The following is a 15,928-nucleotide window of genomic DNA, read 5'->3' as shown; positions in this document are numbered from 1 at the left end:
TTCTCACTGTGCCAAATTTTACCCATAATTTGTTTAATTTGTAATGATCTAAATTATTAACTTTTATTAACTTTTTTATTATTAATTTTAAATGTAACTTATTAATGGATTATATGAAATACATATCATCTGACTATTTTTGCTTACAGTTAGGTGCCTCCTCTGACAGCTAAATATTTTCAAAATACACATCTGTGAGTCTCACTGGGTTAAAATGAAGCTTTATTTGGCAGTTTGACCTCAGTAACTCCAGCCAACACTCAGCAAGAAGATACTGTATCTGCTTGGCCTTTTTTCCCCCAGAAAAGTGGCGTACCGCAGCATGATGTGGCATCATCTATGAATGCTTTCTGGGAAACTTGTCTAGTGTAGCCTGCTAATTTTTAAAATAAGCAACAGCATGCCTGGGGTAACAGAGTTAGTGATTCATCAGTCACCATTCTTGTCGTAATTATGATTTCTATTTTGACATCTGGGGAAAGTCTTTGAAGTGTGTTTGATGCCGTGGAGAGCCAGCGAACAGCCTAATGGAGACAGGGTTTAAAAACTGTTCTGTGCTTGCCAGTCTTCTCTGAGCAATCACCCATGATACCCACCCGTGGCGAAACTCCAGCACAAAACTGGAGCTTTCTGGTTAGGAAACAGCGGTTGTGATCTTTTTCAGCTCGTGATCCACTAAAATGAAGCCATGTCTACTGAAAACTCTTTTACAGCTGTATGTGGACAGTGGATTTTTTGTATTCCCTAACCCCCTTTTTGGGATTTTTACTTAATTATTGAATTACATTTTTTTTTATAAATTCCCCTTTTCCCCAGAAATCATTTCACAAATATTCTTGTGACCACCTCCAAGACAACCACTGTTATAGAAAAGTATTAGCCATCTGTGTGGAAAAACCTTTTCAAAGGCTGAGGCAAATATGGCTGATCCTTATGAAAACAGCGATAATGATGAGTATTACGCTGGAGTTCCTGTTGTTTGTTGGTATCTTCATCTCTGTTTGTCAGTGAGTAAGTCAAATGTAATGTCAAAATCAGGAAATAATGAAGCTTAATGGTGCCTCTTTAGTTTGTCATGTGTTTTTTTTTTTTTTTTTTTTTTTTTTACCTCGACACGTGTTGGTGCACCTTCTGACCGCCACCTCTAATCAAACAATGATTTTCTTTTCCTCTGAACACACACAATGTTACACTCTGGCTTTTTATTCATGAAAAAAAGAGCAGAACATCAAGGGAACGCCGGCCCAGACTGGCTGGCACATATCGCAGGGTGTTAACAGGTGAGGGTAATTTCCTAAAGGTGCAGACACCTGGCCTCACCTGGGGTTCACGGCAAGGTCAGGACACCTGTGCTGTTTTATACCTTAACTCCCTGCAGAGGGCTTTGCTATTACAGGTGTTCACACCTAACATTTATTTATTTCAGTTTTCACAGGTGCTTCAGATACACTCAGCAGTAGAAGAGCCCAGGTACAGTCGGTTTGAGAGGAAGAGGCACGACAGAACGTTGATTTCAATTTTGTACGGTGAGCTCTTGCACAAACTTCAAATATATTTACAATAATAAACAATCAATGATTCATAAGATGTGATATTTACAGTTATTACAAATAATGTGTTCAGTGACTGCAGCTGAATGAGTCAGTCACTGGAGTTGATATCGCTTAGCAGTAGATTTAAAAACAATTCACATTGTTTCATCTTTCGTTTGCAGAGGAGAAAATCCCACTCTGGTGCCAAAAGACTCTGGTCAAGTTAATACCAAGAAATCTGTGGTACAATACAAACAGTTTAATTGTGTAATTAACAATCAATAACCACTTCTAGTTAGAACATTTCTGCTGAAAGGAACCAAGAAACACTTATAAAACAGTCAGTCGTAACAAAATAACTGGTGTTCTCATTGAAATAAACTCATAAAAAAGAAACACTTTATACAGAATATTTATACAGGAATAGCTTTTTGAATTGGATTGTTAACCAAAGGAAGACACATCGCAGACATCGATTTTCACACAGATTGCATATGTTTTTCTTTCTAAGGTGTTCTATAGGTTAGTCATTTTACCTAAGCTTATTTGCATGATAGTAAAAATTGCATACAACATTAATTGTGAAGCTTGTAGCATGAGTTGGTTGACATACAGCACTTTTTATAGGCAACCTTTAAAGCACATTTCTCCATTTAAAACGTTTAAGACACTTTTTGTTTTTACTGCCCATCGAAATTACATTTATAAATAGAAAAAAAGATCGGTGGAATTTTAAAAAAGCTCTACGTAACAAACTTTAACAAAAAAAGTAATTACATCAGAAACACTGCATGAACTGCAAATAAATAATTGTCGGACAACATAAACATGGTGTAATTCACATTTCTAACTGTGTGGCAATTCAGAAAGTTACAGTGACAAAGGTTTTGCAAAATAATCTAACATCGGCAGTGCCGTATAGTACAAGGCATTTGTTGGCATAGTTTCTTTAAGACTGTATTTTTTTTTACAGTTACAATATAATGTCTATATATATATTTATATTTCCTCCCTAACAAATAATACGTAAAGACTGAGCTATTCTCGGAGATTCACCTGGGCTGGGTGATCGCGGTTCCAGAGTTTGGAGTGATCCATAATCACATTATGCGCTTTTTAAAAGAATAACTAATCTGCCAGCAGGCTCCAGACTTCATACCTCATGATTAAGGCCTTGTCTACCACTTGGTCCTTGATTTCATTTGTTTATTTTTTTTTTTTTAAATCCAGTTAAACATCACATACGTAAACACCTATCAAAGTCCTAGCAAACTCCAGGGGAACTTTTTTCTTTTTAAATATAATCAGTAGCTCAAAAAGATAAAGTAAGTCAGTGTAAAACAACAGACAGAGTGCAGTCAGCAAATATCCACGTCAACATACTTAGAATAATTTTTTGTGCAGATTATTTAAATGATACATCAGTCTTTACAGTGAATAATACAAGTTTTACAAAATCCAAAAAGTAGTACTTGAGTCTGAAATGGGCTTTCCAGTGTGTGAACACTCACTTCACATAGCCTGTCAGTGCTATATATATATATATATATATATATATATATATATATATATATATATATATATATAAAAAACACTCCTCATATAGTCCAGGCGCTGTACTGATTAAAAACACTACTTTTCTTTATTTGCGGTGTGGTGGTTCTGTGTCGGCCGGAGCGTTAGATTTAGCACAGTCATCAGTTTGTGTGTGTGCACAACAAAACTCTCAATATGTTCAGATGGGGAGAGTCCTACTCCTTGGCCTCGTGTTCTAACTCTGACTGGGCCTCGGTACCTCGGCCCAGCTGCTCTTCGATCTTGATCGAGAAGATGGTGCTGTTGGTCTGCGTGCTCTCGTCCAGCTCCTTCAGCAGCTCTCCGCTCTCCCTGAAGTCCGTCAGCTCCTCTTCAAAGGCCGAGCTGCTGCTGGTGTTGGTGTTTGTGGTGGCTGCGGTGTTGTTGTTGTTGTTGTTGTTATTGGGCTCCTTGAGCGCCTTGGCTGGGTGATTGACATAAAAGCGCTGGTTCTGGAAGAACTTGATGATGGTGAGCTTGGGCAGGTCCAGCTGGGCCGACAGGGTGTGGATGGCTTCCTCGTCGGGGTACAGGCCTACATCCTGGATGAAGCTCTGCAGGATGCCCAGAGCCTCCAGGGAGATCTTCCCTCCACAGGTGCGGGACTTGATGCTCCCTCCGCGGCTGCCCTCGTCCTCCGTCTCGGCTGGAGAGGCGGTGGAGGGCTGGCGAGGCGGCAACCGGGGGCCGGTGGTGGGCTGCTGTTGCTGCAAGGGCTGCTGGGACAAAAGGGGTTGGGAGGGGTGCTGAAGGGACAGGGAGGGCTGGTGCTGCTGCTGTGACTGGGGTGGCTGTGCCTGCAGTGGGAAAGAAAGGGGAAGAGAAAGGAGACGGGGATGTTATCAGTGAACACTTATCGGCGCCTTAATAAGGCCTTTCATTAAAATCAATTGAGTTGTGAGGGAAAATGGGCCCGCTGTGTATAGAACAGGCACTTGGTTGAAGGAATTTTCCATGTAATATCTCATTGAATGTAATCAGTTCTGCAGATATGATTTTTCCCCCCTTTTTTTGGTAGTGGGAGATTAGTCTCTCATTGTAGGGGTAGAGGCAACAGTAACACACTAGTAGGGATACACATACACACACAAACTCAAAAGACACAATCAGCCCTACACACAGTGGGAAACTGGCCTCTCTATTATAGCCTCTGCTGCTTATCAGGCTCTATTGCCAGGCAGTGATAAACAAGCTCCCTGTGCACAATTCACGTTGCGATGGTCTGGCTGATTTGCTGCAGTGTGAGAATGCTATCGATGGCTTTCACTATGCTGTCAGAATCCCGTTAGTGTAAACACATGACACATTACTCGTAAAATGTCTCATTGTGTGGTTGGAGAGGGAGTGAGTGGGCAACTCGTGGTCCCTATTGACCCCGCAAAATGGGTGCTCTTTTATTTTCATTTCTGAGTCAGACACTGTAGAATAGGTGTTTCATAATGAAGTTTGCAAAACAGCACTTTCCAGGGACTCTGTTTGCCAGCTGCATAAATGCACCCAAAGATGTGATTCTACTGTACCAATATACTGAGCTATGATAGTTCTTGTTGAGCAAATGTGAGCTAATTTGGCTAATGTATCGTGTTAGTGAAGGACCAGCACAAAATATTTAAAACACTAGTCACTTATGGACAGTGTAAAACTGCACCATAAGATCCGAAATAATCCTATTTTATCAATCAATCTACAACCGTTTCTGTTCGCATGCAAAATGTGCACAAAATTCCCTCATTCCATATCTGCTGCTAAAATTGATTTGTAAAAGAAATGCTATTACCTTATTTATATCCAGTAAATGGCAGCCTTTGTGAAACACTAGCCATGTCTCCAAGTAACCAAATAACTAATCAACCACTCAGCTGTGACTCAGACTTTTAATAGAAGTATTATTGTACTTCATTAAGATATTTCGACCGTTAACCGAGCCTGTTTTCTTTCTATTCATCTGCCAGATGTCTTTCATAAAGCAGTTCTTTTAAATAAGTTCAGGCTAATGATATCTTTGAAAATGGCTTTTGCTGAAAAGAAGGAACTTTTAAGTGTTGCTGTGTTTCTAATTAACAAGAGTTCATAAAAACTCCTAAGTGTTGTTTATTACAAATTCCTGGAAAATTAGTTAAGATTAAATGAACGAGTTAAGATTAAATGAACGGGGGGGAAAAATTCTGTTTTTTACTTTTTCGTTTTTGATATGGAACTTCAGGAAAAAAATCTGCACAAATACAGAAAGCAGAGTTTTATCAGGAGAGTGGTTTTGTTTCTGTGTCTCACCTGTGGCCTGTATACATGAATTAAGGTTGCAACTAACAATCTTTGGTCTATAAAATGTCAGAAAATAGTGAATAATGCTGATCAAAATTTTCTAAATCCCAAGTTGATGTCTTCGAATTGCTTGTTTTGTCTGACCAACAGTCCAAATCCCAAATATATTCAGTTTGCCATCACATAAGACAAAGAAAGCAGCAAATCCTCACATTTGAGAAGCTCGAACAAGCGAATGTTTTTCTTGGAAAACTGACTTCAGTGACTAATTGGTTATCAAAATAGTTACTGATTACTTTCTGTTGATCAACTAATTGATTAATCAACTAATCGTTTTAGCCCCACATGAATAACAGAGTTGGGGTCTGTGGTTACAGTACATAATCACAAGTGAAACCTTGTATGTGCTGGTGTGTGTGTATTCATGCATCTATGCTTCCTACATGTAAAGTATGTATTCTATTTAATAAACAATGTACATTTGTAAGTATACAGCTCATATTTATTCATATTTTGTTTGTATTTGTTTTTGCATGTACATGTTTGATGTTTTATTCTAAACTCAACAGTGTTTTGTCAGAAAAAAATTTATTGTAAGTCACACACACCTACATTATGTTTTGAGTGTGTTTGCATCATAAAAACATTTGTTGTTTAAAATTATGTTCCAGAGAAGTTTGATGCTCAGTGCCTTGCCCAAAGGCACAGTCAGGACACATGCTGTCATGCTCACCTGTAGCTGGTCAGTGGAGATGTGCATCAAGTGCGACGGCCGCTCGTTGTGGTGTTGCTGCCCGGCGCTGCTCTCCTGCTCGTAGATGGAGTCGCGTTCCACCTGGGAGAGGCTCAAGAAGCGGCGGATCATGGAGAGGTTCTCCCAGAGCGTCCGGTTCTCTGGAGAGGGATCCTCTTTCCAACGCAGCAGCTCACAGAGCCAGCCCTGAGGGAAGGATTAGAGAGACAGACAGAGAAGAGTAGATCAGTAAAGCACGGTCTTTAGACTCAAATGTGCGCACAGGTCAAAAAGGAATGGATTCATTCATCATATAGCTGTCTCTAAGAGGTTTCAACAGTGTTTAAACAAATTTTAGGCCAAAGAGAATGAAAAATGGTTCAAAACAGTCAACCAGTTTTATAGTGGAGAACCAGATTATTAAATATGCTTATTTTGGTGTTGAAATAGATTTGATTAACAGAAGAACCCAAATGTAACACCATTTCAAATGATTTAAGTAATTAAAATGAATGGAAAAAAATGTTTTGCAAAAACTCTTTCCAGTACTAAAATAAAAATAAAACATACACACACACACACACACACACGCACACACCGCCCCATTGTTTCGCAATAGCTGCACCTGCAGTTAGTATGTTTTTTGTGCCACAGCTGAAGATGAAGATGTGAATTAGCCAAGGTCAAGCAACACAGCAGGAAGGAACAATTTAACGTGACGAGAAACACACAATCACATATTGAGGAGCACCCTTGGGAGCAAGCAAGTGACTCCCATGTTTGAAACACTCCAGCAGAGGGCCATGAAAGACAGAGCTGAGGAACAGTATTGGACAAATACAATCAGAAATGCTTTATTTGATCAATACAATGGGTGCACAATGAGTCTGACGTTGATGATTGAAAGATTCAATACGAGACTGACACATAACTGAAAGTGCAGGACAAAAGGTTGCATGTAATTCATTTATATATTGTTTTGTATAGTAAAAGCTTCAGAACTGCACAGAATTACACATGTACAAAAGTACGTTCAGAGGCACTGTTGATATACTGTTAACATATAAAAAAAATGCGCTTAAATTACTGATCCTAAGCAAATTGTAATTAAAAACTATCAAAATGAGTTGCTGACGGTTTTGTTTTGCATGTGTAAAAAGTTGTTTCTAGTGTAAAATATAAGAGTGAAACAGTTCATTTCACTGGATGTAAATATGAACATTAATTCAACATTAATTTAATAATAAATGTAATAATGTCATTTTGCATTTATTTTTCCACACCAATATATATCAATATGAGAAAATATTCCTATTATTATTATTATTATTATTATTATTATTATTATTATAATAATAATAATAATAATATGTCGATTCAAATAGAGCAGAAACAATTAGTCAATCGACAGATAATTTGATAATTGATCAATTGTTTCAGTAAAACTTAAAAACAAACATTCCAAACATTTTCTAGTTCCAGCTGCTCATATGAGGATTTGCTGCTGTTCTCTGTCTTATATGATAGTTAACTAAAAAGTTTGGGTTTTTGGACGGTTGGTTGGACAAAACAGGCGATTGGAAGACGTCACCTTAAGCTCTGTAAAATTTTAATCTTCACTTTTCACAATTTTCTGGCATTTTATAAACAAAATGATTAATCTATCAATCGAAAGAATAACTGACAGATTATTCGATAATCCCTAGATTCAAACTATATGGCCTCGTCCTCTTTCATTTCTGTACTTGTGAGTACTTTTGAATTATAAGGGGTCAGCACTTGGGTTTGGCTGATTGACATCATGTTAACATTAGAGCAAAATTGAATGTTCTAGATGAGAGGACTATAAAGATAGAGTTTGATGTTATGGAATAAATACAATGAATAGAAACTTCTCAGTTATAGTAATTCAAATGTGTGTTTGTTCATCGAGTGAGTGACAAACTGAGGATTCACGACTGTACAGACAGAAGGGCTCTGCATGGGCTGAGTGACGTCGTCTCCCAGGCTCAGACGTGACGACCCAAACCTCAGCAGGCCATTGTGTGTGTGTGTGTGTGTGTGTGTGTGTGTGTGTGTGTGTGTGTGTGTGTGTGTGTGTGTGTGTGTGAGAGTAAGAGTGAAGGGAAATAACACATTTTAGTGCTGTGTGGGAGAGCGAAGAGGAGTGGGGGGGATGAAGCTGTAGTGAATCGACAAGAGAGCTGTAAAGGGACAAGAGTGGATGAAGAAGGAGGGACGGCCGGGGAGTGAAACCAGCGAGGAGGAAACGCAACGAGGTGTGTGTGTGTGTTACAGAGGGCTACTCGCTCAGCCGGGTAGTCTGTCCTGGCAGTGTGACAGAGTGGCGCTGTAATCTCCCGGCCAGTACGCGGCAGCACCTTTCATTTCCACAGGATTACACCGCGCTGCTGGTCCGCACACAGACACACACACACGTACACAGAGAGGGCAGAGCCACGCCGCCACACTGCATGCAAGAGATAACTCAGCAGTTTGGTTGTCCCCTGTTCCAACTCCTCCCATAAGCCACATCAAACCCAGGAGGGGTTTTGGAGGAGGCCGAGAGGGGGAGAAAGAGAGACATAAAGAGAGAGAAAGAGAGAGAGAAAGAGAGGGAGAAGAGCAGTAGAGGGGGCCATATAGCCTGCGTGCCCACCTTGTTCCTTTGCCACATTTATTGTTGCGTTTTTAATTTGCATGCAGAGGGATTTGGACGGCGCTCCAGTTGGGCTGTCTGTGGTTTCAGCTGATTCGGTAGTGAGGGAGAACACACACACAAACACACCAAAAAAAAAAAAAAAAAAAAAAAAAAAAAAAACACAAAACAGACGCACACAAACCACCACACACAATCTTCTCAAAGCCAGAGAAACAGTACCCCGGCCCAACGATGGAGTAATCCAACTCAAACACTCCCCAAACCAGCAGGATTAAACCCAAAGTAGCAGAGCCAATCAAACAAAGGCACAACGTGAACTCCATTTCAATGCCAGGAAGTCCATTTGATGAAATAAAGTACAGAGAGTTTATTAGTTCACAAGTGTGAATGTTCGTTTGTGTTGGTTTTTACTTTGCTGCCTGTTTTTTCTACAGTTTTTAAGCTGATATTTAGTTTTTATAGAAGGAGTTGAAGGAAGAATCACACGCCACAAAAAACATTTGCTAAACGTTTTAATGTGATGTACGTCAAACAGTAGTTAGCGCCGCTCGCGGCCAGCACTGTGGACAGTGGACAGTCAGCATTTTCCATGGCAGTTTCAAGAGCTTTGTTTGTGTTTGTCTAATTGCATTGCTTCCACAGGACAGGCAGAGGCACCGGGGATAAAGGGAGGAGAGAGAGACAGAGATGGTGACAAATAGAAAGAGAGACTGAGAGAAGTGAGTGATTTGACTCCCTTGTTGTCATTAAACTTAAAAAAAACAACAACTGGGATATAGTAAATGCATACAACTTATTTCTTCTAAAATGTAAAGTAGCATGGATGTAAAACTTACATCAATGTTCTTTCCTAAGAATTATTAAATCAACAAGATGTTATGTTCAACATTCCCGTTCAACATTACCATACTGTTGCAAATCTGTTTTCCCCTTTATTGTTTAATGTAATTTGTTGAGCCTCTCCACTGCAGCTGACAAGCACCTACCACTCTTGATTGGATCATAGAACTTGCTGCCCCTGCTGCTAAAGTGTTCCAACGTGGTCCAGAAAACAAATATCTAGGGCTCTTCAATCCAGTGTACTCTGTGTTTTGTTGAAGATCATTAAGGGCTCTCTATAAATAAATAGAACAGGTAGTTCAGAGCAGGCCTACACAGAATATAGTATACACTCACTTTGTTCCACAACAACTTGTGTTCATTAAAGAAATGTTCTCATGTCACGGTTCAACCATCATGGCCGCAAAGTAGTGCAGCGACAGGAACCAGACTAGTGATACTTTCAAGAAAGTCTTTGACTGACAAAGGTGGATAATTATCACTTACAGCAAACCCTGTACTATTAGAAATAGTATTAACAGAATTGTTTTTATTAAGATAGGACTTAGACTGTATGGTCACACTTCTCATCAACCCTCACTACACAAAACGGCAGACAGCCACTCATGTTGCTCTGTGTCTGCTGGGTGATAAAGTAGACAATTGTTTGCAAACACGTCAGCCGTAACAACTGCATAAGCCGAAGGTATATCAGAACTATTTTTGTGAGTTTACTTTGGATTCCGTTTAACAAGAAAAAATGCCAAACAATCGCTGGTTCAAGCTTCTCAAATGTGAGGATTTACTGCTTTTTCTTTTACATCACTGTAAAGTGAGTAGTTTTGAATTTTGGACTGTTGGTTGGACAAAACAAAGGATTTGAAAATGTCAACTTGAGATTTAAGAAGCTGTGATCGAGACGAAATGAAAGGCAAAACTCATTGCTGAGCAAATAATAAAAGACTATATCATTCAAGGTTTAAAAAACTACTTAAAGAGCTGTTGTGAAGGAAAAACTGACATCATATCTGTAGTGGATGGCATTAACTGACATTCACTGATGTGTGAGCGTACACCTGGTAGAAATATTCTACAACTCCTAATAGGTCTGCAAATATAATAGCGATGGTATTAGAAATCGTCTAGTGCTTGTTTTTTTAACAAAGTGGTATCAGTTTGTACATGAGTGTTCTTTATTTGGCAGATCACAACATGACATCCTCATGAAACTGCTCAAGTATGTTGATGAGCCTGTGATAGAAATCACATTTACACACTTAAGGACATTTATGACAGAGACGGATACTGATAAGCTTTTCACTTGACCTAGTGGAGTAAACCAATGCATTTTCCCAGCCTAGATTACCTTAGAAACCACAAAGCAGTGAACTAGAAAGCCAGTTTATTTTGATGCTAAATACATCTCTCAGTTGAACTCACAGATGCTGCAAACAGGTTCATCGAAGCAATAAGTACTGACAGGCATAGGATTATCTTGCTATGTTGGCACACACCTGCGACAATATTGCACAATAATCCACTGCCTCTAGGTCATTGTTGCTTAATTATTAATTAGTTTCAAACAACGGGACTGGCAATCAAGAAAGAACCACCAGCCTTTTCTTGTTTTACAGCAACCACAGATCTGACCAGAGGCTCACGGGGCTCTAGGGTCATAAGGTGGCAAATTAAAAGGGTAATAAACTGTTCAACAGGCTATTGTATAGTCCTGGTATAAATAGCAACCGGGTGTTCTGATAAAAATATTTTCCTCGCAACACAATAGTTGAATTCATGCGCGAGATTCACCCAGCTATGCAATGTGGTACACCGTGTATGTGAGTGCTGCAGTCACAAGCTGCCAATAAGAGCATAGGCCTGCTCTGTCAGAGAACAGCATGGTATTCACCGCCCAACCCACCCACCCATTCACCACCAAACTACCACCGCAAACACCCCCAACATGGAAGCTTAGAGAAACACTAATGAACAACTCGCTCTGCAGTGAGACAGGGACAGTAGACAGACAGACAGAGAGGTCTGTCACACGGCCTGGCCAACACCTTCCCTCTAATCTCATTTGCTTGTTATCAGCCCCATCAGGCTGACCTCGGCCACTGCAAAAATAAATAAATAAAATAAGCCAACAGATGTCCATCAATTTTCCATTTGAATTTTTTTCCTTCCTTCTTCGGATTACTGCGTGACCAAAAATAATGCCTCAGTTTCAACCCCAGAAACAGGCTATGCGAGTAGTTCGAGTACCATTTGGACAAAAAAGGCCATGATGACACATCAAAAAATTAAGAAAGAAAATTCCCAGATGAAGAAATGATTGTGGTCATTGTTGTAGCTGGCTGGCTGGAGGACAGGACTGTTTCGGAGGCAGCCAGACAAACCTCTTCTGTGTCTGAACAAGGGAGAGAGCAAAAAGTAGGGGGAAGACAATGCATTATTGTCTTTCCTCCTCCTTGAACCTGGCAGAGGCCCAGCACTGGCAGACAACACTATGCAGATAAATGCAGCCGATAACATGTTTCTCCTCCCTGAGCAAGCCAAACTGGCGGCTGCACGTGCGCCTTCACCCCGCAAGGTAACGTGTGCTGTGTTGTAAAAACATTACGCCATGGTGGACGCCCATCTGCTGACGACAGTGGAGAGTTGAAATGTTCCTGATGCTCGGGCATATGTGAATCTCCCGCAACAATAAGCAATAATTGACTGCACAATTCAGGGCCAGATTTTTTTTGGGAGGATAAGTCTTTATATGCAAATAGAACAGCTCTGAGTGACGGAACAAATAATCTTTGGCATACTGTGAGGAAGATAGGGCAATGGAAATGGGGTCAGTGGCCTTATTTGAACTGCAATGGCAATTGGAAGGACAGCAATGATGTGCCAAAAAAATAGTGTTAAACTCACTGTACCCTGCTCGCAGACCAACCATAACACCACAAAGTCCTATTTATTTGTCTGTTAGAGTCTTTATTCAATTTCTTCTTTAATGTCTACACAGCCATTAAAAGTTGTTGGCTCAACATGCTGTGCAGCAATTATTTTATACACTGTATGTTACAGGGGTAACATGAGCATTGGAGTGAACTAATAACAACTTACAGAGATGATTTTGGTGCCATTTGTCTAATCAACTAATGGGTCAGGTGAGCAAAGGCCCAAAAAGTCTATTTAGTCTTTTAATGGAGGGACAAATGTCAATCCTAATTTATGCTCCTCTGTGGAGGTGTTCTGGTGGTCCCACCGTCAGTGCTTAAAGCATAGGAATTAATTTACGGTTCAAGGTAGGATTTAACCCGTTGATTATCGTAGCACCACTGCAACACCAGATGAATAATGATGGTTATGTCGTGGATTCATTATCTACCCAAAGTAATCATGTTCATATTCTTTCATTGACTATGTGATAGGGAGATGATCACGGCGAGGGAAAGGTTTGCACTAAAAATGACTGCTAGCAATATCTTAACATACAAATTTGTCTCGCTACAGGAAAGGAGAAGATTACTGAACTGTGCATTCATTATATACCCCAAGTAATCGTGTTTGCGTTCTTTCATTCCCTTAGAGCGCAGCGAGGAGAAGGTTTGCGCTGGAAATGGCTTTGCTAGATCACAAAATACTAATTTAACTAGCGTTACTGAAAAGAAGATTACAGGGCCTTTTTTCAACATGCTCCATGTTGTATTTATAATGCGGTTTCTACGTAGTGACCATGTCCTGACGTATAAGTTACGTTTTTGAGGAGGACCATGTCAGTGTTACAAAGCATCTGAAACAGCTCAATGCAGAAGCATAAATCCACCTTTACTCAATCACATCAATTCTGGGGATTTAAACTAGTGACCCACCCGGTCACAAGCTCAGCTCTCTAATGATTTCCATCTTAAAATACATGACTGGACGTGAACAACAAAAAAGAACACACATCACAACAGAGGGTATGAACACATTAAATATTTCACATGGTTGTAAAGAAAAACGAATTAGTTACAGATAAAGGAAATGAACATTTTTCTAAAAATATACTACTTTGTTTATACCGTATCTGTGGCTGTTCACCATATGGTGATCAAAGAGTTGAATTTATTGTTAAGTCACATTTTTATTTACATCTGCATCGTTTTTCACAACCTCGCCATCTGATTCGAATTCACACGCTGGTCCTGAGCATTCATAAGGAGGCATACTACAAAACAGATGGATCAAACGGACATCTTTTTGAAATGACAGATAGGCCCTAAGGATGGTTGGATTTACGATCACAGTAATGGATGATGAAATTTCTACTAATATGTACCAATCATGAAGCGGCTTCTCTCTTAAGGAAAGCTTTTGAGGATTAAAAACTGAGTCATCTAAATCATTTGAAACTTGCATTTAAAAAATCTTTTTTTGTTATTAAATCACATTGATATGACTCTGATGTCTTGTCAAAGTGGATGCTTTCCAGATTGTGGTTGCCAGATTGTGTCACTATCCTCTTTTGTGAGGATGTCAGTGGCTGAGCTTTAGGAGAGAAATTTGCCAATCTGAATCATACATGCCAAACAATTAATCTCTATTCGAGCTGCGACATGGAGAAGTCTTAGTCAAACAGTGAACGTTTTCTGAAGAGGGGTTGCGACCTCTCCAGATACAATAAGCGAGTTTACAACAATAACAGACTGACAGCTAACACGACACACATTGTGGAGGCAAGGCATGACTATGCAGGAAATGGCCATCTCTGTGTCAGCACTTGCTCCCAGAAACAATACCATCCAGTTCTGTGGCAGTTTACGTCATGGCTGCCGAACCAATAAAGTGTGCAGGGAATTTTCGAGCAACCAAATAGAGGCAGATGGAGCATAAAGAATAGCCAAAGGCAAATGACCAGTCCATCTAAAATGGAGCACATTAAACATCTGTGTGGTTACAGTGGTTTTTTTTAACTGCACGTTTTGTTCTTTTTCAGCAAAGTTCTTCTTCACACACAACTGCACATAGCATAGCAACAATAATATAACCTGGGAGTTCCCCGGTGCAACCACAGTCTACTTGTGTTGGATTCTCAGCAGGATAAGTGCCTTGCTCAAGAACATATCTATTTGAATATCTACAAAATTAAGACGACAAGAATGTTTTAATACCTTCTGTATTTGTCCACAGTACTAACAAAATATTTGCAGGCAACATATTTTATCTCATAGGAACGTGAAAATTAATTTTAAATATCAGTCGATATCACATTTTAGTGAAACTGCATTCTCTTTGTCCACTAAAGCACTTCAGATTGTTTATGTGTACAAAATGGCTGAAAATCGAGTCACTGATGATGCTACAGTACATGTGCCTCTTTGTATCAAATATTAGTATTGTTGAAATTGCACCATAATCTCGTTTAGCCTGGTGGTGGGCTGATATTTGGGTACAAGCACTGTCTGCACAGCTACACTGAATGTTCAAACACTGTTCTCCCACCACAAATTTACCTCTTGTTTATAATCTTTTCTGTTCAATACTGCAGAGGCAGATGGAGGATGAATGCACAGAAGACAAGAAACACACTGAAGATGAACTAGGGATAAACAACAACGGCAGCAACATTACAAACACAGAAAGCACCTACATGGAGTCTGATTCCATCAATTATAAGAGCTTGATTGAGATTTAATTCAAAGCTGGGGTTTAATTGCTAATATCAAAGCATAATTAGGCTGATAAATCATGACTGATCTTATTGAATTAGGAATTGAAATAGCGGAGAACCTGCAAATTGTCTATGTCAGCTAAATAAGTGTTCTTAATAGGCCTACAAGTTTGCTTTAGATACTTGTGAAACTGAGCAAATTTTCATCCCCAAAAAGTGTGCTGAAATAGAAGTCTTCATATGCAGTTGTTTATTCAGTGTTATGGCTGTGTGTCTTGTTCAATGTTGATATTCATATTGACCTTATAATAGAATATTTACACAAGTGGCAACAAAGTAAACACCAAATCTCAAATGTCTCTCTGTATGTAGCTGAAAAAGCTAATTATATGTCCTCCTTCAGGCTCAATTTATGCAGTATATTGTAAAAAAAAATAGTGACTGAAGAATATCGTGTAGACAGAGTGATGAGGATGGAAAGACAGTCTCCCTCAGAGAGAGAGAGAGAGAGAGAGATAAGATAGTGAAAGACAGAGAGAGAGAGAACAAATAATGCTTGCAAAACCAAGTGCACACAAGCACCAGCATGAGCACTTGGATAGGTCCTAATATCTCCCCATGCAATTCCCCCTCACTCAGTCACACACACTCCTGTATGCACACACACTATCAGAGACCCACACTCTCTCTCTCTCTCT

At 39.6% G+C, this 15,928-nt stretch overlaps 1 protein-coding gene across 10 annotated transcripts in view; it reads right to left on the bottom strand.

Annotated features, from left to right (window-relative positions):
• Window positions 1–1,187: 1,187 nt before the first annotated feature.
• LOC122881612 (DNA-binding protein SATB1) overlaps window positions 1,188–15,928 on the bottom strand; it is a 59,376-nt gene continuing 44,635 nt past the window's right edge. For all 10 annotated transcript variants that reach the window (XM_044208008.1, XM_044208013.1, XM_044208016.1 and 7 more), the window contains 2 exons: window positions 6,103–6,309; window positions 1,188–3,904 (listed from right to left, as the gene is read on the bottom strand). In XM_044208008.1, the coding sequence (XP_044063943.1) occupies window positions 3,284–3,904; window positions 6,103–6,309 (828 nt within the window). In that variant the 3' untranslated portion in view covers window positions 1,188–3,283. The remainder of the gene's footprint in view (window positions 3,905–6,102; window positions 6,310–15,928) is intronic.

This window comes from Siniperca chuatsi, linkage group LG9 (genome assembly GCF_020085105.1).
Source record: "Siniperca chuatsi isolate FFG_IHB_CAS linkage group LG9, ASM2008510v1, whole genome shotgun sequence".
NCBI classification, from domain to species: Eukaryota; Metazoa; Chordata; class Actinopteri; order Centrarchiformes; family Sinipercidae; genus Siniperca; species Siniperca chuatsi.
The sequence above is the reverse complement of the archived record's forward strand: the minus strand, read 5'-3'. Positions and strand labels throughout refer to the sequence as shown.